The following is a 21,579-nucleotide window of genomic DNA, read 5'->3' on the forward strand; positions in this document are numbered from 1 at the left end:
CCCCGCCGCATCAGTGTACTCGAGGGTCTCGGGGTACGCTGGGGGCTCGACACTCGCTGCCTCAACCTCCTGCAAAATTAAAATGGTTTCCATTAATCGATGATCATTCATCATATTTTCAAACCAATCGAAAGAACAGTGAAGCACTTACCACGACCAGCCAGTACGCCAACCTCCGGTATAAAAACGCCAAGTAGTCCTCGTCAGGAAGAAGGAGGGCGTCGCCACCGACGTCTGCCAAGTCAGCCTCCCTCTCAGCATCGGAAGGCTCCCTAAACATCGTCCGAGGAGGATCGATGGCGACCGTGAAGACATCTCGAGAGCACTGGCGAGTCAAACGCTCGCCCAAGTACCACACGGGACCCATCGACGTCCTCAGCAGCAACCGGCTCGAACTCCTAGGTCGAAGGACCTCAGCCACAAAAGGAGGGGCGCCAGTGTAGTCCGCCCAAGGCCTGGGCACCCACTAAGATAAGCAAACAAGAGGTCATTCTTATGATCAGTTCTAAAAGAAAGCAATGAGAAAGCAGACAAAGGAAAATGAGATAGGATACTCACGCCATCTAACTGCAGGGCGTTCACCACCCGTCGATAGACGTCGTGAGAAGAGCGCTGACTCTTCGTACGGCACATCACCCATTCCTTCACAATGGGATAAGCTCTCTCCCTCGGCTCCGTCCTCTTGGGCGCGAAGCTCGGAAAGTAGGAGTACACCCACGCCTGCAAAACAAGATAATCAATGATGATCTTTCGTGATTCGATAATGAAAGGAAATGATCTTTCATGATACGAAATTAAGGTTCATACCTCCTGCAGCAGTCCAGGACCAACAGTAGCATAAGAAGTCCAGGACCAACAGTAGGAGTACACCCACGCCTGCAAAACATGATAATCAATGACGATCTTTCGTGATTCGATAATGAAAGGAAATGATTTTTTATGATACGAAATTAAGGTTCATACCTCCAGCAGCAGTGCAGGACCAACAGTGGCAGGAGAAGTCCCTTTCTCCACCACTCCGGACGAACCATGGCCCTCATGTAGCAAATGAGGACCGCAAAGCCAGCAGTGACCCAGTCCCAACGACCAAGGCCACTCAAGTCAGAAAGGAAGGGAAGAAGCTTCGTCGACAACCTCTCTCCCTTGTCTCCGAGGGAGAGCGAAGACAAGAACCACCAGAGCCACAGATGAGCTCTCTGCTCCGCAGTACTAGGGGGAGGAGCCATCTCCCTCCCATCGATCGTCGCCATCGTCGGGATCTTCCCAGCAAAGTAATCCCGGATGTAGGAACTCGGCACCAACCCGGGAATCGTAGCAGCTTTCGCCGCCAGGTTCCAACCGATCAAGCTCCTAGCCTCAGCTGAGTCCACTCTCTTGGCCGCCTCTGGCCACACCACAGCCTCTGTCCCGCATGGCAAACCAAAGATCATGCCGTAGTCCTCCAACGTGACCCCAACCTCGCCAAAAAGCATGTGAAAGTTCGAGGTCGTGTCCCAGAACCAATCAAGGAACGCTCGAATCAGGAAAAGGTTAGCCCGAATCTTCCTTCCCTTGATATCCCTCCACGCTCGTACCAAGGCCCCGAAAGCTCCCGACTCGACGATGGTCTGCTCCTCCGCTGACAGCCTCCCGTAAGCCTCCATCATCGTCGTGTAACTCGAGAAAGACCTGATGTTCCCGACTTCCTATTTTGATGCAAAGCAAGAGCTATCTTTAGCTCGAATGAAAGAAAAAAGGAATAGCAAATGATGGATTAAAGAAGGTAAATGAAAGAATAATGAATTCAATTTACCAAGCTCTTCACCGTCCAGTAAGACAGGTGACTCTCCGCCACCCAGATGAGATGTCGGCTATCCCATCTCTCAGCCCACTCCGGTGCTCCCCTCAGCTGACGACCACCTCGTCCCACACTGGCCTGCCTCGAGGCCTCCTCCTCAGCAGCCTCCTCCTCGACGGCCTCGTCCTCAGCAGCCGCCGCCGCAGCAGCAAAAGCCTCCTCTAACGCCTCCTGGAGCGTAAGAAAAGGGCCAAGAACAGTGTCCACGTCCATGGGACCTCTCCTTGATGTATAAGCGTCATCACCTGCAAAAGTAGAGTAATTTAGGCCGCGTTAGGTGACGACGAGCCTTAGTTAGGGGATTTTCGAGCTTTCAAGGCTCCGAAATCGCTCTTTTCTCGCCGTCTTTGGCCATTTTCCCAAAATCCTGTCCATTTATGTGGCAATATGGGTCAAGACAAGCCTAAATACAAGCCTAGTCATGGGTTAGAGTCGGAATTTCGACAGTATTTCGATATAACAGCGATTATGTCCTAGAAAAGTGTCCTGGAAAAGCCATCACAAATCAAAAATCCGAAATGGTAGGAAGTTTGCCCATCACACAAGGATTCCAAATATCAAGTCTCGTCACAAATGGGCAATCCGAAGGCTATTTTCGAAGCAATTTACGACTCAGCTATGAGACCATCACAATTTCACTCAAATGCTCAAAACTCGATGAAAATTCGAAATGAGCACATGGTTATGATCCTTATACTACCAATTATTCATTTAAAAAGTCAATTTTACAAGGCAGGATTGTTTGGGGGAAAAGCCCCAAATTTTTCGACATTTTAGGGTTGAAAACCCTAATTTGTCGGTCCAAATTGCACAAATACGGAAGATTAATGTAAAAATAATACACATACCTCGATTAGTCATGGCAAATGCAAGACCTTGATCAAATTTAGACGGAAAATGGTTGGAATTTGAGAGAGTTTTGAAGAAATTATGTTTCGAAATTATGAATAAAACACGATTTTTATCGAGTTTTTACTCAGACAGAGACACATCCAGGAAAGGACGCAGCAGGTGCTATGCCTCTTCCAAGAGTCGCAGCTCTTGTTGTGCCTCTTTATAAGCTTCCCTCCAAATCAATTTTCAAAAATTCGTTATAAGTCTGTTATTTGTGGGCCCATCTTTGGTGCGCCTCTTCCTCAACCCCATATATCGTATATTTGGTCCATTTGATGTTTATTCTTCGCCCGGACCCGTATTTTCGAGCCAACTGTGAACTGTCTCAGTACCTTATCAAGACCTCGCTTGCCACAAGGAGCCAATATGCTCTGACAGGTGTTTTGACACGCCTCGATTATGTTCCCACAACGAGAGTTCACGACAGCCAATTGTCCCTCTCAACACGTGGAGTTCAAACATCATACTCGAATTTTGCCGAAGTTTGTTTGAAAATCGACCCAAGCAGATTTCTCCCAGCAGTTTCTACCGACGTCCTGCTGCCCCCTTTCAATCCTTCAAATATTATGTTTTATTTTCCCTTGGAGTCCGACAGAGTGAGGAGCCTCAAGGAATTTCAGGTACGGTCTCTTCTTATGGCTGGCGAGCCTCCTTACGTAGTCTAATGGACTTTAAACGACCCTCCTAGATAGTCGACAGACTCTAAAATGTTCCCGACGACAGGTCCTTGGCTCAGACCCCTTGAGCTGCCTCGCGTCGTCGTAGTTGTCAGGTTGTAATATTCGATTGACCTGATGGCTATATTTTGACTTTCGCCTTGTCAAAGCCTCAGTCAAAGTGGGGACTCTGTAGATATCTCATTTCTGCACCTCCCGCAAGCCACCCGGTGATGATTGGGCCGCATGTTTGGTACACGGAACGATTTATGACAGTTCGTAAGCTTATCATCAAGTGATAGCTCAAATACTCGCTTCTACCCCTTGGTCGTCATCTACGCGCCGTTACGGTCGTTTTGACAGTAATTAGAGTACATTTGGAGTCCGGGTCAAAAACCGTCTTCATTTTCTAATAACCCTTTAAAATGCCGAGTCAGAATATTCTGGCATGTTCCGGGTATTTCTATTCCATATTTTCAATCTTTTAATATTTGATAAAATATTTTCCGGAATTATATTATAAATAATAAAGAAATTAAGATTAACCGCAATAGCATAATAGAAACGCGGAAAATATTTCTTCCGCAGGAGGAAACCCTTGGGAAAAGGATGCAGCAGGTGTTGCGCCTCTTCCAAGAGACGCAGTGGTTGATGCGCCTCTTCCCCAGCTCCTTTCTGCGTATTTTAAAGATCTTTTTGAGATTTACATCCAAAGTTTTACCGAAACCCTACTTCTTTCGTGTGATTAGTATAAATAGGGACTTTCGTTCCTTATATTTCTCACGCGAGTGTCCGCCTTTTCTTCTCCCTTTGCATTGTAAGACCACACCCTTGCTTTTTGGCGTCTATGTGCTTGAATTTTCGACCACGTAAGCTCGGATCATTCTGAGTACCAGTCTCGTTTTGCATTACCTACCAATTTGACCAACTCCACAACAATCAACTTAATCAATTCTGTTCGTTTTACTCTTAGAGGGCACTTTCGTCGTACATTCGAGTCGAGCATCACTAAACGTTAACTTAGTTAATCTCGTTTCGTCAAACATGTAAGTCTGAGGGTGTAAATCCCATATTTTATTATTGTACTTTATTTTTGTAATCATTATTGTAACGTTTACGTCGAAAATATATTCAAAACCGATTTATAAAACCTTTATTCAAACTCTTTTTACGGATTAACGGGAGACAGATGTCGAGAAGGAACGCAGCAACTGCTGCGCCTCTTTGAAGGGACGCAGCACTTGCTGCGCCTCTTCCTGAGGCTGCCGCAGTTCCTGCTTTCCTTCTTCTTCCTTCGTCTTTTGTTTAATTCGTCTGTTTATTTGTTTCGTCTTTGCTTGTTCTTATTTCATTAGCATGATAATTTTTAACGTATAGATCATTAATTATTTATCATCTTTTAATTATCGACTTAAATCCCTTGTAATTCATATTTGCGGGTTTTCGTCATTAAAATCAAATCCGGGTTTTAGAGGTTCGATTCATCAACATCAAGTCTCTAAAATTCAACTTTTGTATATTTTCATCTGTTATTTATCGTCATCATCGCCATTAGTTTAGCATTAATAACCTAATTAACTTATTTAAATTAATTCATTGTTAACCTCGTAATTAATCTTGTAATTAATTTGTTCTAATTTGCTTCATCTCGTATTTTATTGTTTTATGACCAATTCACATGTAAATAATATGCTAAATTACTTCTATCCGAGTCAAATATCAATAATCGATCATATAAATCACCAATGAACATTAACGATATGCAATTCCGGCTTCACAGCCAGAATTTACCTCGGGAACAGACGCAGTGAGCACTGTGCCTCTTCCAAAGGACGCAGCTCTGCTGCGCCTGTTCTGGGTTGAATTCTGCCTCTGAACTTCTGTTGTTGCTTTGACCTAATTATTAGTTTACGTATTAATTAACTATTAATCGTATTATTGCCTAATAATCTGTTCGTTTATTTATTTTCCCTTTCTTTTCTAAAACCATCCGTTTTAAGTGTACTTTTGACGTAAATCAATTAACCCGTTGTAATTATTGTAATTTTCAACTAGTGTAGATCCCGCGCAAATGCGCGGTATTTTAGATAATAATTTACAAAAACGTTAAATATTATAACTTGGTAACATGCTTAAGCGATATAATAGAGAAAATTTGATAGTTTTCATACCAGATAAGATTGACGTTTTAACTGTACCTAATTATATAAATTACTTCACTATTATGTATAATAATATTATACGATTACATTAACCAAAAGAATAACCTCAAGTAATGACTTAATTATACAATAAAATTAGAAAAATAGCAAAAGGAGATAGTCAACTTGTAGTACCTTCGTATCAAAAGACAGGAAAATAGAATTATTAAAAAAAATTGTGCATAATATTTTGTCTCATATCATACGTATTATTAATGCAGTACCACATGTATAACAAAATTAAAATATCTCCTTAATGTGTGTTTACAAATTAAAAATTAGTAGTAGTATCTTCTATTTATGTTGTAGAATCAATATGATATAATGTGAGGAGTGATGACCAATCATAAAGCATTTCACTTAGGCGGTATTAATATGATATAATGTGAGGAGCAAAGACCAATTATTAAACATTTCACTTAGGCGGCAAAAATTTAGAGAGCTTTTATTCTTTAAGTAGAAGAAGGATTCTTCCCCATGTCGCCTCTATTAGTAATATTAAATTGTTCCATATGTCGAAATTTTATTATTGGTGTATAGAAGATTCTATACACTGAGTGTAACCGTATCATCTCCGAGTGTGTTTCTGTGATCCAAATTATAATGAGGTAATTTGTTTAGACCCGTTACAGATTTTAAATTGAGCCGGTCGACATATTTTTTAGTCGAACTTCTTATCATAAAATGTCAATAATTTTTTATCGTAAAATTATTTAAAAGAAAAAAAAAAGAATTTTCGTATCATAAAAAAACCGGAGATAAATTTGTAAGGAATGTACTATATTGAATCTTGTAAATATTTATATGTAAAATTATGCCCATTTATAACCATCACACTTGTAGTATATACTACAAATACTTAACCCAATTTAGGAAATATTTTTTAGGCGGGAAAAATGGGAGTTTCACCTATTCATTTAGTAAATAGAGGATTATTGTATTTTTTATTGTATTTCTTTATCACCATATTGGTTGTATGCTCTCACATGCAATTAACCTAAATTTCTACCTCGACATTAATGCATGTTAAATTACGTGTTCACCGACTTAGTTAATTCACATGCTAGGATTAATCTAATGGATGTTGCATTGCATGCATATAACCTTCAACATATCAAGTATAGATGATTTTCCTTAATCATTAGTAGAGGCCGCTATCGAGGTGGGCGGGATTAGATATTCGATCAAAAGAGCTTCCTAATACGTTCCCCTCACCCCTTACTCCAGATCTCTGTGAACATCCGTATTCATTGGCATCCACGAGAGTCATTCTAGACATAGAATGCTAAGGGTAACGAGTTCTTGGTGTTCATGTCACTACTTTGTGTCTTGACATGGCACGAGGTATTCGAACGGTTTCTAATTTTCCACAATAAATTGGTGGCGACTCCACAAATGCAAAGCTTGCTCGTTTTCACCGAGCGACCCCCGTGGGCCCACGTCCAAAACTTGGTGGTCTTTTCTTTATAAATTAAAATAGGTAATGAATATGAGGGATTATGAAGAGTTGTTGATTGGTGGTTTTTCTTTATTCGTTTTTTAAAGGAAATGTGTTGTTGATGAGATGGAGGGTAAATAAGTGAATAAGTGATAAATATTTTTTTTTTGGTGCTAAAGAGGGAATAAGTGATAAATATTGATGTGACAAAAAGTTGGATGTTTAGCTGGTGTTTTTCTTATTATATATATAGATATAGATATAGATGTGTATCTTGCCACCGATCTTAATTTTTGAACAAATCTCTTCCAATTTTATACTTATAAATATTATAGAAGTTTCAACCTTAATGAAATTCTAACTTCATCCTGTGGTAAGAGGACAAAAAAATTTTCTTAAATAAACAATATTAGGGACTTATCACCATTAAATTAATGGCTAAACTCGAACAGATGGAACAAATGGTCCATCAACTCATCTCCTTACAGGCTCACCTGCTTTTAATCAGTCCGTCTTGCTTATGACGGAGATATCCGTCGCAAGGTTGTGACGGGTCGGATAGTGGTGTATTCGTGGAAATTGGGTCGACATTAATTACTGTATATGAATAGTCAAGTAAGACTTTTTTCCGTGTGCATTAATTATGTTGCATTACCCTTTCCTAATCACCCCTTCCCAATGTAACCTCCCCCTCTCTATATCACAATTACACTCACCGTTTACTCTACCCCCTTCTCTCTCCCCATTCAAATGTTTCTGAAATAAACCTTTCATTTTCTTGCAGATCGTTCCTAATTAACAAAAAAATAATAAAACATTATCAATAAACATGGTGACAAAACGTATCACACTGAAGAAGAACACAAGATCCGCAAGCAAGAGTGACGAAGTCGGTGAAGTAGGTATGTATTTCTGTGGCTATTGTTATTATTTTTTGGGGTAATAATTATGGTTATGATTGATTAAAAACGAGACATGCAAATGAATATAATTTTTTTTTATTATGGTCTCCTTTTCTGATTTTATGTCGTTGGTGCTTTTGTTGTCATTTTGTTTAAAGGGAGGATGAAGTGCCGGTGGCTATGAAGCAGTCCAGATCTTCAACTGCTGGAAGGAGGAAGAAGGTTGTGGCAGTGGAGGATGAAGTTGAGGAGACTGATGTGGCTGCCGAAGGTACAGGTGATGAGGAAATGGATGTAGGTAAAGGTAAGCGCAAGAAGGTGACATTTAGTTTAGGGAGTGCAAGAGATAAGGGCAAGGGAAAGGCAGTTGAGGAAGATGAACAGGAAGAGGAGGAGGAAGACGGTATTGAGACAGACGTGGAAGAAGAGGAGGAGGTTGATACAGGCAAGTTCTTGGTTGAACTGTTTTATTTTTTTGTGTTAATTTTTTTGTAGCCATTCTCGTCATACCCTTTATTGTCGAAAATTGTAGACGTTGTGAATGAAGCTGTGAAGATGGCGGTAAATGCATGGAAAAGGGCGGTGAAAAAGAAAGCGGTTGGAAAGCTAAGAGAGCTGACAAAAGGTGAGTTGTTGACATATTCTGTGAATTTGTCGACATATTTTCTAAAGTGTGGACATTATTTACAGTAGTTTGTTCACATTTGGCAGATTGTGCATTGGAGCCAAAGGCCTTGAAAATGATTCAGCGGAAGAGAGAGGTTGGTGAGGGGTCGAAGAAACGAAAGGGAGGTGAATATTCTTTGGTGCTGGCAAAGTGAGTAGTCTTTTCTGATCTGAAACTTGTGATGTTGATTATTGACAAATCTCTTGAAAGTGGTAACAATTTTTTTTCAAACTTGTAATTTTTTTATGTTTGATCATTATTTGGGTGTTCAAATGTGGGTGAGATGTAAAGAAATGAAAAGGGTGACATTCAGGGTGGATGTGTTTACATTTTTTGTTCGTGTGTCACTCTTATAATGTCGATATATTTTGTTCTCTTGGTAGGTAACTTAAACTATAAACAATAATGTTGAAAAATGGTGACAAATTTCTGGATTCTTGGTGTTAATTTTGATGTGTCTTCAGTTAGTGAGTAACCATTTGTGAAATGTTTGTGGTGATATAAAATGGAAAACAATTGGGCTGAATTTGTTGACATTGTTTTAATGTAATGATACATTTTGGGTATGTGTGTTAGTCTTATAATGTCCTTATATTGTGTTGACATTGAAAGTAAGTTATACTATTAACAACAATGGTAAAAATGTTGACAAGATGCCGAAATTTGTTGTCATATTGGTAAAAAAATTTGATAGTAGTAATTTTTTATGTTTGTTTACTATTTGGGTGTTCAAATGTTGGTCAAATGTAATGAAATAAAAAGGGTAACATAATGGGTGGATTTGTTTACATTTTTGGTTTGTGTGTTACTCTTTTAATGTCGTTATATTTTGCTGCCGTGGAAGGTGACATGTTTCTGGAATTTGGTTGTTAATTTTGATGTGTCTTCAGTCATTGAGTAACCATTTGTGAGGTGTTTGTCGTGATATAAATTTGTTGTCATTTTTTTAATGAAATGATACATTGTTGGTATGTATGTTAGTCTTATACTGTTAACAACAATGGTAAAAATGTGGACAAGATGGCCGAAATTTCCTGTCATATTGGTATGTGGGTTGGTATTCTAATGTTTGCTTTCTGAGTTAAATGTCGGTAAATTGTTATGAAATGATAAGGATGACATATTTGGGTGTATTTGTTGACATTTTGTTATGTGTGTTACTCATTTGATGTCAGCGTTTTTTATTGAAATTGTATGTAGAAGACACTATTAACAACATTGTTTCAAAATGGTGACAAGTTTGTGGAATTTTTTTGTTATTTTTTATGTGTCTTCACTCATTGAGTAACCATTTATGAGATTTTTGTAGTTAAATTAAATGGTAACAAAGTGGACTGAGTTTGTTGTCATTTTTATGTGTCTTTTAAATGTGTCTTGTAATGTTTTCATTTTTGTTAAAGAGTGTGTGTACCTTACATTATTAACAAAAGTGCTGTCAAGTGTGATGTATTTGTGAAGTTGTTTGTATTTGTCTTTAAATGTGCTGTGTTTGTTGTCATTTAAGTTGTCATATTAACATGTCGTCGTTTCTATATTCTTCATAGGAAAACGAAAGAGGTGGATGGCCATGGGTCACCTAAACAGTTATTCAACTTGATTGGTGTGTTGACGGAGTCTCAGAGGAAGGATGTGGAGGAAATTGGCTTTGGTGGCCTGCTAGAGCTGAAAACGCATATGTTTGATTGGTTGATGCGTAAATATGATCCGAGCTCCCGGATGTTTCTCTTTAACCGGCACGTCCAGTTTGTCCTAACGAGGCACGATGTGTACGATGCATTCATGTTACCTTGTACTGATAAACAGATAGATGCGAGGACCGATCGGGATGTGGTTAAGGTTTGGCGTGACCATTTCAAGCTGTCCAGACAGGATGAGTTGTCATTTGACGCTGTTAGGCAGGAGATGTTGGCTCTGGCTGATGGAGGACCTCATTTCAAAAAGTTGTTTGTCGTGTTTGCCATGGGGACATTCTTGGCACCTATTGTGCATAACCATATTGACTTTCGCCTTGTGAAAGCCGTGGAGGATGTGGACAGCATTGCTACTTGGGATTGGTGTTCGTTGGTGCTACTACGTCTGAACGCAGCTATCGATTCCTGGAGGACCCACAACACCAAGAACGTCGGCGGTTGTCTCATGTTCCTGCAGATGATGTACTTCCACCGCTGCACGTGGTGGGGCAAGCCGGAGAAGACTAGTCTACCCCTGATCCAGCATTGGACTTACGAGCGCTTGAAGGAGAGAATGGCCCAAGAGGTGGCAGCCTACGTCCATCATCAGGGATTCGGGATTGGCGTTTGGGAACTTCAGACATATCCCGTATCAAGGCACCAGGCAAAAAGGCTTTACCGTAGGCCAACTGAGAACGAACCAGCTTCAAGGAACCCTCCACTGCATTTTGTCGAGCTACCACTACCAGACGGAGTTCCCACAAATGAAGAGTTGCAGGCCACGTTCTACGATGTATGATTCTCTCTACAACTATTGCATGTTTTTTTATCGTATAGTTTATAGCTTTCTGATTAATGTTTTCGGTAAAATGCTAAAATGTGACCATTTATAAACACTGCTAACGTTTTTGCATATTCTATAGGTCCGCGTCCGTAATTGGATGACAACAAGGCGGAATCTTAGTGTGGTAAATGTTATCCACAAGAGCCTGATGCAAGAGTTGGGAGCCCATGACGAGAGTGGTGTGGAACTTCAGTCCAAGTCCAGTGTGATGACTAGTGGAGCTTCAGGCGCGCAGTCGCAAGGGTCGTTCACACAGGCGTTGGCGAATCCAGAGTTTGTTGCTGCCTAGAATGCACTTGGAGAGAAGTTGGACGCCTTGATTGATGTCGAAATGGTTCATCCACCATCCTTTTTACTTGGACTTGATGAGATTGCTGTACCAAGTCAGAGAATGACCCAGGCTAACACGCGCAACAGGGGAAGGAAGGCTACTGCACAGCCTATTGATGTTTATGAGATTGGGTTTGTTGTATTTTGGAAGACGAATTATGTAGGGCCTCATTTTGGGTGATGTTTATGGCCTCGTATTTTGGACATGCCCGTTTTCTTAGCTTGGAAATTTGGTGAATAACTTTTATTTTGGAAGTGTAGCATCTCCGTCATAAACAAGCAAAGACGAATTGATGTTGGTTATTAGAATCTGATATGCCAAGTAAGACTTTTGGTAAGAATGTGTGTGGTTATAGTACTTATGATACCATATCCATCAACAATGGCAACATAAACAGCTGGAAGCTTAATGACATACATGCGTATTTGGTAAAATGTTCACATAGTCTCTTATTATGTTGGCAGTCTCAAGCATACACCCTTTATTATATGTTCATATGTTCTGCCATTATGTTACCACGTAAAAGATGACCACTAATCAAGAGGCCATCTAATGAAATGAAAGATTAAAGGTCCTATAAAAATACACAAATTTTACACATTACACCTCCAATTCTGTGACCATATTTTGCTATTATGTTATCAATTAATTTATGGTGACATTTTGGAGAGGAAAAACTTAGATTGGGAATATTTTTCCACTTTGATATATAAACTACAATACATGCAATACCATTATATTACCACATAAGAAGAGGTCCCAAATTATGCAATAATGGTCACGTGTACATCATTCTCCAATTCTGTGACCATATTTTGCTATTATGTTATCAATTAATTTATGGTGACATTTTGGAGAGGAAAAACTTAGATTGGGAATATTTTTCCACTTTGATATATAAACTGCAATACATGCAATACTATTATATTACCACATAAGAAAAGGTCCCAAATTATGCAATAATGGTCACGTGTACATCATTCTTAACATAATTTTAAAATAAAAACTAAGAGACGACATAGTTATTGCGCCAAAATGATACATAGTAGGTAGGTGTCGGTCTCAAAAGGTGAAACTGTTAGAACAACTCAAGCACTCACAGGAGCCGCGGTACTGGCGTGTAGGAATCAGCATTGAACTGGGCGTTGTCATTGGTTTTCTTTGCTCTTTTCTTCTTACCGAGGGCCCTTTTCTTCCTTTGGTTCCTCCCTTTCATCGTACATCGAACGGGGTCTAAAACAGCATGGTCTTCAAATGGTTGAGTGTTATGGTCCACGTCCATAGCAAGGTTTTGAAGTAGAGAGGTCACTCCAGCGTTGGCCGTACCATAGAAGTTCTCGACAATTGACCTAGCCTCTTTAACGCTCTGGCTCTTTGTTATCAGATTGTTGACATTTGTAAACATTGAACGTCACCAATTGACAGCCTCGTTTGCAGCGCTTCGGCGCATGTCTGCCGGGAGTAAACGATTCCACACCTCAGTCTTTGCGAACTTCGTCCACCGCCTTCGAATATATGCAGACGGGATTTCCTGGACAGAGTGCATGTAGAGGACCCTAATGATGTGACTGCATAAAATACCCATCACTTGATACTTCCTACAAGTGCAGTAAGTTAGGTGGTTCTCGCAATGATAGGTCACGTGATGGGATGATCCCTCGTTGCCGTCGATGTGGACCTTGTACAATAGGGTAGAATCCTCAGATTGTACAATAGATGCACGGGTACCCATGGCAAGGCCAAACTCTTTCTCAAAAACACGAAACAGATGTAGAGTGTAAATCTGTGAGGCGTGTTGCAAGAGGTCCACAAGGAGGAACACGGAGGTCGGGGTCGCTCTAATACAATTGAATTCTTTCGGCTCCTCCTCTCCTCTCCATCTCCGGACAGTTGTTTCGTATATACCAAAGAATTCGGTAACTGAAGTTGTTTTTGAAGCTTGAAAACCCATTGTATGGTTGTGCTCTCGCTCCTTTGCGAAGATAGAATACCCGCTGAAAAGTACATGTTATTGAACGCAGTGCACCATTTGGTTCGTAGGCTGTAAAGTCGGTTGAACCATGGGTGGTTATCGAGGCCATACTCTGTCGTCATAATTCGCCAAGTCGCTTCAAATTTAGTTTCACTAAAGTAACCATTGAGGCATTGGTTGAACATATTCTGGAATGGTCTATCATACTTCAAAGTTCCAAAGTGAGAGATGGCATTTTGTTGGATATGCCATTGGCATAGCCTATGTCTACTTTGTGGGTACACCTGCTCAACATAGAAAATAGTGTTACCATCTCGAGGGTAGATGTTTATATCTCTGGAATTGATATTAGTGTAAACATAAGTCCTAAATATGGTCACATGTGTAAACTTTGTGCAATAATTAAACGGTATTACATGTCATCACATATTGGAATTATGTTGACATGTCAAATATCTACTAACCTCAGTTGACATGGTGATAAATTACTGACCAAATTGTGACCAAATTTATCCTAAATGTTGACATTACAATGATTACTGACAAAACATAGCCTCAGTGGTCACATATTAAAGAATTGTTGGATCATGTGCGAAATTTAAGAATTGAAACAGAAAATACCGCTTCAAGAGCGTTTGTCATTGCTTTGTCTTGGTCGGTGAAAATGGAGACAGGACGGAGATCATCACCCATAGCTTCATTAAACACGTTTAACAACCATTGAAATGATTCTTCTTTCTCGTCCGATAGAAAAGCACACCCAAACATCACATTGGACCAGTGGTTGTTTATACCGACAAAGGCACCGCATATAAGATTGTACCTATTGGTGCGGTACGTTGTGTCAAAGATAAGTACATCATGATACAATCGATAATCCTCCCTCATCATTGAGTCACACCAGAATAGGTGACATAGCCTCCCTTCTTCGTTGAATTGCACACGGAAGAAGAAACCAGGGTTTTCCGCTTGTCTTTTCGTTAAAAGATTAACAAGTGTCGCTGCATCACCGCCCTCAATCGCGTTACTCTTCAGCCTGTGTACAAAGTTAATGTGATCCCTCTTTGTGTGTCCAACAAATGATTCACCTCCCGCTGCAACAGTCGCCACCTTGTATTGAACAGATGGGCGGACTAACGCTTCTGTCAGAGCCCTAATAGTCTCTGCCTCGGCACCGCTTATTCGCCTTTCAGATCGGTGATGCTGCTGCCACTGTGTGGGAGTCAATGCATGGTTGTGAACTGTGATATGTTGCAATACTTCTCACTGCCCATCCTCGTTTAATTGCGACCTTAGGCCAGCTCTGCATTCGCACCGCGTGATTGCGGCATTCCTAGATTGGTTAAGAGCAATATGAGGTAAACCATTCCCATGTTTTCCTTCACATGAGCACACAAAGTATCTCTCGATTTCAGGTGTGCCAGGCCCGTTTGCTCTACGAGAAGTTGATTTCCTAATGCTGAAACTAACAGCCTGTGAGTGTTTCCGATACATCTCGTAGATCTCTTCCCATTTATCTGTTGTCCTCCCCGATAGTGACTTGGAATAATTAGTACCTAATGAAGTTGACAGGGTTACATTAGATAAGAAAGTATGGCCATTGATCAAATACAAAAGAACAAGTGCATTAAAATGAACTTAGATAGTGAAGTTCAAAGGGTGACATTTGCCCAAAAAATATAGACAGAAATAAACTATATTTTGTCCGTTCAAACTGAGAAAGTCAAATTGACAGGGTGACATTTGCCCAAAAGGTATAGACATCAATACAATACTAAAGAACATGTGCCAACTGAGATAGTCTAATTGACAGGGTGACATTTGCCCATAAGGTATGTACAACAATACATTACTAAACAACAATTGCAAACTGAGATAGTCTACTTGACAGGGTGACATTTGACAAAAAAATATAGACATGAATAAAATACTAAACAACAATTGCAAATTCTATTATCTGTCTTTCTATAGTTGACAGGGTAACATTTGAACTAAAAGTGTAGACCTTTATGAATACCAACATGTGCATTTATATGAACTGCCATAATCTAGTTAAGTGGTCACATGAGAAGGAAAAGTATTGACATGAATAAAATAAAACACAACAACTGCATTTTACATTATATGCCTTATTCTAGTTGACAGTTGACATCTGCCCCAAAAGTAAACACCTTTGTGAAAGAAATGTGAACATTCTGTTGTAAGCATTAAAAATGTGTCCTAATTATACATACCTTTACTATTATTCGTAAACCCTCCTTGAATGATGACATAATCATCATCTTCGTCCACCATAGTAACATCAATTAAGGCTCCATTTTCGTCAGCCATTATTTGCAAGAAGTCCTTTTTGAGATATTATGAATGTAAATTTTGACAACTGATTTTTAAGACGCATATATAATTTCAACACAAGCAAGATTTTAATGGGATTTATTTTTTTGGGGTTTCTTAAAAATGTTGAACAATAGACTCATTTGAATGGGAAGGATCACAATTTGGAACTGAAGAAGAAGACGCAGGAGAGTGAAGAAGAAAGTGTGGCATTAATGAGAGAGATATGGAGATATATGGCATTAAAGGCCATGAGGACTTATTGCAAATAATTGACAATAAGTGTCATGCAAAGTACACACACGTACAATATGCAATAAATGATCACCAGTGCGTTGTCTATACCATGTTTCCCGACCCGCGAAAAATATGGTATGTAATTGACCCGTCGCAAGTTTGCGACGGGTATTTCCGTCGTAAAGGAGAATTTGTGGCTTTTAATTACTCTTCAGAAGCAGCTTTTGCTGGCTAATCCGGAGGTTAAAGCTAAATCAATGCGAGTCAAGAGAGAAATAACCCAGATTGTACGCTAAAAGATACTATGCAATTAGGATTTTCTCTATTCCTTAAAAAAATGTGAATGTTAGAGTCGCATATGGGTCTGCGCCACACCCATTGAGGAGGAGAGAGTGTCCACTTTATAAGTCCAAGGAAGTTCCATCCCAAAACCAATTGGCAATGGGTGGAGTAGCCTCTTGACTTATAAAGCAAATCACTCTTCTCTAAATCTTCAACATGGGAAACTAACATGTGATTCTCACATGCCCCGTCTCACATGTAAGGTATCCTTTTTGATCGATCGACGGGAACATCATTCTTTTTCGAACCTGTTTCGTCGGGCCGGAACGTCGTCGCTTTTTGAACCCGACTTCGTCTCACAACCCAGGACTAAACCTTAGGCTGTGATATCATGTTAAATAGATTACACTTTTCTCCTTCTCCGATGTGGGAGACCAACATGTGATTCTTCACACGCCCCCTCACATGTAAGATCTCCTTTTCGATCGACCGGCAGGAACGTCATTCTTTTTCGAATCTATTTCTTGTTGGTGATTTAAGAGTAATTACCGGTTCATTTGGCGTAATTAATATCGGTTCAATGATGGGTAATTTCTAAATAATATAATACGAGTTCGGGAAGTACGGAGTGTACGCTCGTATAATTATTTACGGGATTGCGGAATAGTTTTCGTTCGAATAACTATGACGGGGGCTCTCTTTCTATATAAATAGAATAAGGATGAGAAGAAAAGTTACAGAAAATTATAATCTTCTACTGCATCAAAAGAACGTTTAACATTCTACACAAAATATTTTCTATATTACGTCTCTGATTTTTGTGCCAAAAATCAGAGGGCACCGTCTTATCTTAGTAGAAAGTTCGATTATACCCAGGCACTGTTAAGGGTCGAATTATTCTATTAGGAAAGCGGAGTCGATTCAGTGCAGTTTTATTGTCAATTCCTTTTTCGTACATACTCAAAATCTAACATTTCGACGGGCGGAACATTGTCGCTTTTCGGACCCGCCAAATAGTGGCCCGGTTTCGCCTTTCGTCATACGAGAACGCCGTCGCTTTTTCAGACCCATCTTTGTCTCACAACCCAGGACTAAACCTTGGGCTCTGATACCATATTGGAGTCGCATATGGGTATGGGCCCCGCCCGTTGAGGAGGCGAGATTGTCCCCTTTAAAAGTCCAAGGAGGTTCCATCAGCAATGGGTGAAGTAGTCCCTTACTTATAAAGTAGATCACTTTCTCTATTCCTTCAATGTGGGAAACCAACATGTAATTCTCACATGGACCCGTTTTATTTCAACGCTTATTATTTCACCAAACGACGATCTAACGATCCATATTTTATACCGACAAGTAAAGGGAAAAGCAATGAAAAAATAAATGTAATATTTCCTTAATTTGTGGGAGGTAAATGGACCCTCCATTTTTTTTAGGAAATAGAGGATCTAAACTCAATTCCGTCACTGTATAAATGTAGTAATTTAACTTCTTATAAAAACTGGAAGTCGCCTATGATGTGGTAATTTACTCACCAACCCTTCATTAGATCGTTTATCTATAGCGTTAGGGACGTTTTACAAAGCCCCTGTGGATAACAAAAAAATTAAAGCTTCAAATATTAATGCACAAGTATAGTATATTTCGAGGGTTGTATTGAATTTTATCAATAAAACTTGTAAATTCGGTGACAAAAATCGGAGACCCTGTTAGGGGAATATTACGATAATATTATCGTAATCGGAATAATATATGTATTAGAATAATTATATTATATTGCGATATTAGTTGATACGATTTAGATCTCGTGAGTACTATAAATATCGAGCCAATGTAATCATTCGAGGCACAAACGAACTAATATCAATAACACATTTTCTCTTATGAATTATCTCTTCTCATTTTCTAATATGGTATCAGAGCCTCACGCTCTTGAGGCCTAAAATACACGAAATTCCGCTGCCCTGCCGGAGAGGCTAATGAATTACGGTGCCCTCCGGCGGGATTTTATCACGATAATATATTTTTCTTTTATTTGAAAAAAAATTCCGATAACCTGCCAAGCGATCTGGCATTTCTTTTGTTCGTAACTTGATCCTACGTGATTGAGGAATAGAATTGACTAATGAATGATCAATTTAAAAGCAGCAACAAAGCAATGCAATCGTTGCATGTTGGGATTTTTTTGTGAGATCGAATTTTGATTGGTGATGTGGTATGTTATAATTATTGGCGATTTACACGAAATTCGGTCTGGCGAGTCCTATATGCATCGACTGGCGAGTTACGCACCGATATTTGTCAAGTTCGAAAAAATACGACGTTCTTGACAACGAAATTTCAACGATTTGGTGGATTCGAAAAGCGATGACGTTCTCATCCGACGAAACTGATTCGAAAAGAGAGCCGTTTCTCTTTGTCTACCTTGCAAACCCATGGAAATTTTGACAAATTACCATGGGTTTGAGGGGGATGTTAGAGGAATATTACGATAATATTATCGTAATCGGAATAATATATGTATTAGAATAATTATATTATATTGCGATATTAGTTGATACGATTTAGATCTCGTGAGTACTATAAATATCGAGGCAATGTAATCATTCGAGACACAAACGAACTAATATCAATAACACATTTTCTCTTATGAATTATCTTTTCTCAATTTCTAATAGACCCGATTCCCGCATCCATGGCTGCACCTGATCTTAGACAACCCCGCTTAGCCACAAAAAAGTTAAACCAAATCCACAAAATTTTGTATACAAATTCTAAATTCATACCCAAGTCATCCGTGAAATAATGGTACGACTAACCCTAGCAAAAGCAACCCGACCCTATTGACACGACTTGAAAAGATTGGTTCGAGATCCGAAATTGACCCAAACTACATCACCAGAATGTGACTCGTAACCCGAATTGACCTCACCCGAAAAAATCAGATCAGATATTTAAAGGAAATCAGACCCTTTCTTTTTTATATGTATATTTAATTATTTATCCCAAGTGAAGCACAAAACACGGGCCATTGAATTGGTCAAATATGATTGGTACATTAGGAAGTGGTGAATACATGCAATTGACTGTTTTAGTTTTCGTATGAATTAAGTTCTGACAATAATGATGTAGCATTGTAGGTTGTAGCCCTATTTTTATTTTCATTCAAATCTCAGTCACCATTTTTTAGGGCATATCATCACTGTAAAGGGTCTCAATAAACGACTCGTATCATTACAAAGCCATTGCCCTTTTCTCATTAAAACATGCCACATTTTCTTTCTTATCTAGTGTTATAAGTAACAATAATAATTTATTTTATTATGGAGTACCATATCATAATGGGATATATATAATCATTTTATGTTCTAACTTTATAACTATAACACATGGGTTGATCTGTCCAACAAACCGCAAACTATGACTTAAATACCTAGTCCGTGTGTGTTAGTTAACTCGCCTGTTTATATTAGTCATTTGCTTTCTTTGTTTCAAATTCATTTAAAAAAATAACTAGGTTTAATGTTCGGGCAAAATTCGTGCCAATTTGTAATATTTGTGCCAATTCTGATGCAATAATATTCTAAGGTGACCCTGCTCTTTTACGCGTACTTAATTTTGCTGAACTAAACATATAGAAGTTGTATTGAACTTATATGAGCTGACCTGAACTTATAGGAGCTGGTTGGACATAAGATCATCGCCGAGATGTGTCATCTATGTACACTTTTTGGATCACTTGTGAAATTGAGCGATTATTCTTAAAATATGTAGCGACTATAATTATCAATATATATCATAAGAATATTTAATTTGACAAAAAAAATATGAGTTTAACTTTTCCGAACTGAACTTATAAGAGATTTAACTTTTTTGAACTGAACTTACTTTTATAAACTGAACTTATAGAAGCCGACTTGAACTTATATAAACTTAACTTATAAAAAATTGGGTATAAAATTAGCTTAACTTTTCTGAATTGAACTTATAGGAGTTGAACTATTTAATAAGTTAATTATTTGAAGTGTTATAAAGTTATAAAACTGATAAGTTAATTATTTAATTTTTTTAAGGGAAGATGAGTATTTTATTAGATACAGTACCTTTGAATGAACTTATTAAGATTGATATTCTAGATAAGTTACTTATTTAGATACTTATGTATAAAAGTATGCATTTAATTCTTATTTTTCCTTACACTCTTATAGTCAACTTAATTATAAAGTATCATGCTTTTTCTCTCCTCCCATCTTCGTGATATTTCTTTCCTCCCATCTTAATAATCATGCTTATTGAGATTGTTAATCTGATACATACATGTTTTTCCTAGATTACATTTTTTTCCCTTAGTCAACTTAAATTATTATTATGTAATGTGTCACTATAATACTCTAAGGCCTCGTTCATATTATAACAAACTGCTAGTATTATCTTTTACGTTAAGTACTTAAGTTATGATACGCAAGGTTCACTCCATTTCATTTTTTATCTCGAGTCTTTTACCATGCTTTTTTTAGCTCTCTTTCTTTTAAGTACATAATATAGGTACAATTAATTTTCCACTTAAATGCATTTATGTCATCCACGAAAAACACTTGGACTTAAATCAATGAAAATCACAAATTATAAAATAAGACGGTTTCACACCGTGAGGCAGTCCAATTTTGTAAAAAAGATAAATGATTTATTGCTAATAAATGAGCTGTATTTTTACATAATAAAACTGTTTCGCAGTGTAAAAACGTCTTATGCAATAGCTAATAGCTGTTCTAGAATTTGTCACTCACCACATTTGTAGTAAATGATATGTATCTTGACAATTAGTAAAGAATTTTAGTCTGCTGCGAATTGCATGTGACGTGAGAGTAGTATCTTTTTGTTATATGAGTTTTCCAACGAAGGGAATTTGTTAATATCCATATTTTTGCTCTTTCAAAGCTGCGTAGAGTTCCGCTACTCACCGAAAATAATCAGAACATCTAATAAAATTGGCTATACAATACAATTAATACAAACCAAGACGTTAGATCTAAAAAAACGTATTTGATCCGCGTCCGACACTTCTTGGATACAACTTCCAACTCCGTCAATGATGCAAATAGTAGCTCTTATGATACATTTTTTAGTTAAATTTATTGGTAATTGCTCGAAAATACTTATTTAACACGGTTGTAAGCGTGAAACATATTATAATCGACTCATATACATGGTTAGTAACGACCACTAAGTAGACGATGTATAAATAGAAATTTACCATAAAACGTGAAATTGGTAAGGACCGGGATTGGTTGCATGAACCTGTAGAAACATTCAAATG

The 21,579-nt window shown here is 38.5% G+C and overlaps 1 protein-coding gene across 1 annotated transcript; it reads right to left on the reverse strand.

The window, feature by feature from the left end:
• Positions 1-12,851: 12,851 nt before the first annotated feature.
• On the reverse strand, positions 12,852-15,743 carry LOC141649664 (protein FAR1-RELATED SEQUENCE 5-like). The gene is made up of 5 exons (XM_074458348.1): positions 15,647-15,743; positions 14,808-14,968; positions 14,034-14,624; positions 13,524-13,696; positions 12,852-13,434 (listed from the first exon to the last, which is right to left on the reverse strand). The coding sequence occupies exons 1-5, from the start codon at positions 15,741-15,743 to the stop codon at positions 12,852-12,854; spliced, it is 1,605 nt and encodes a 534-aa protein (XP_074314449.1).
• Between the last annotated feature and the right edge of the window lie 5,836 nt (positions 15,744-21,579).

Source organism: Silene latifolia, chromosome 3 (genome assembly GCF_048544455.1).
Source record: "Silene latifolia isolate original U9 population chromosome 3, ASM4854445v1, whole genome shotgun sequence".
Taxonomy (NCBI): domain Eukaryota; kingdom Viridiplantae; phylum Streptophyta; class Magnoliopsida; order Caryophyllales; family Caryophyllaceae; genus Silene; species Silene latifolia.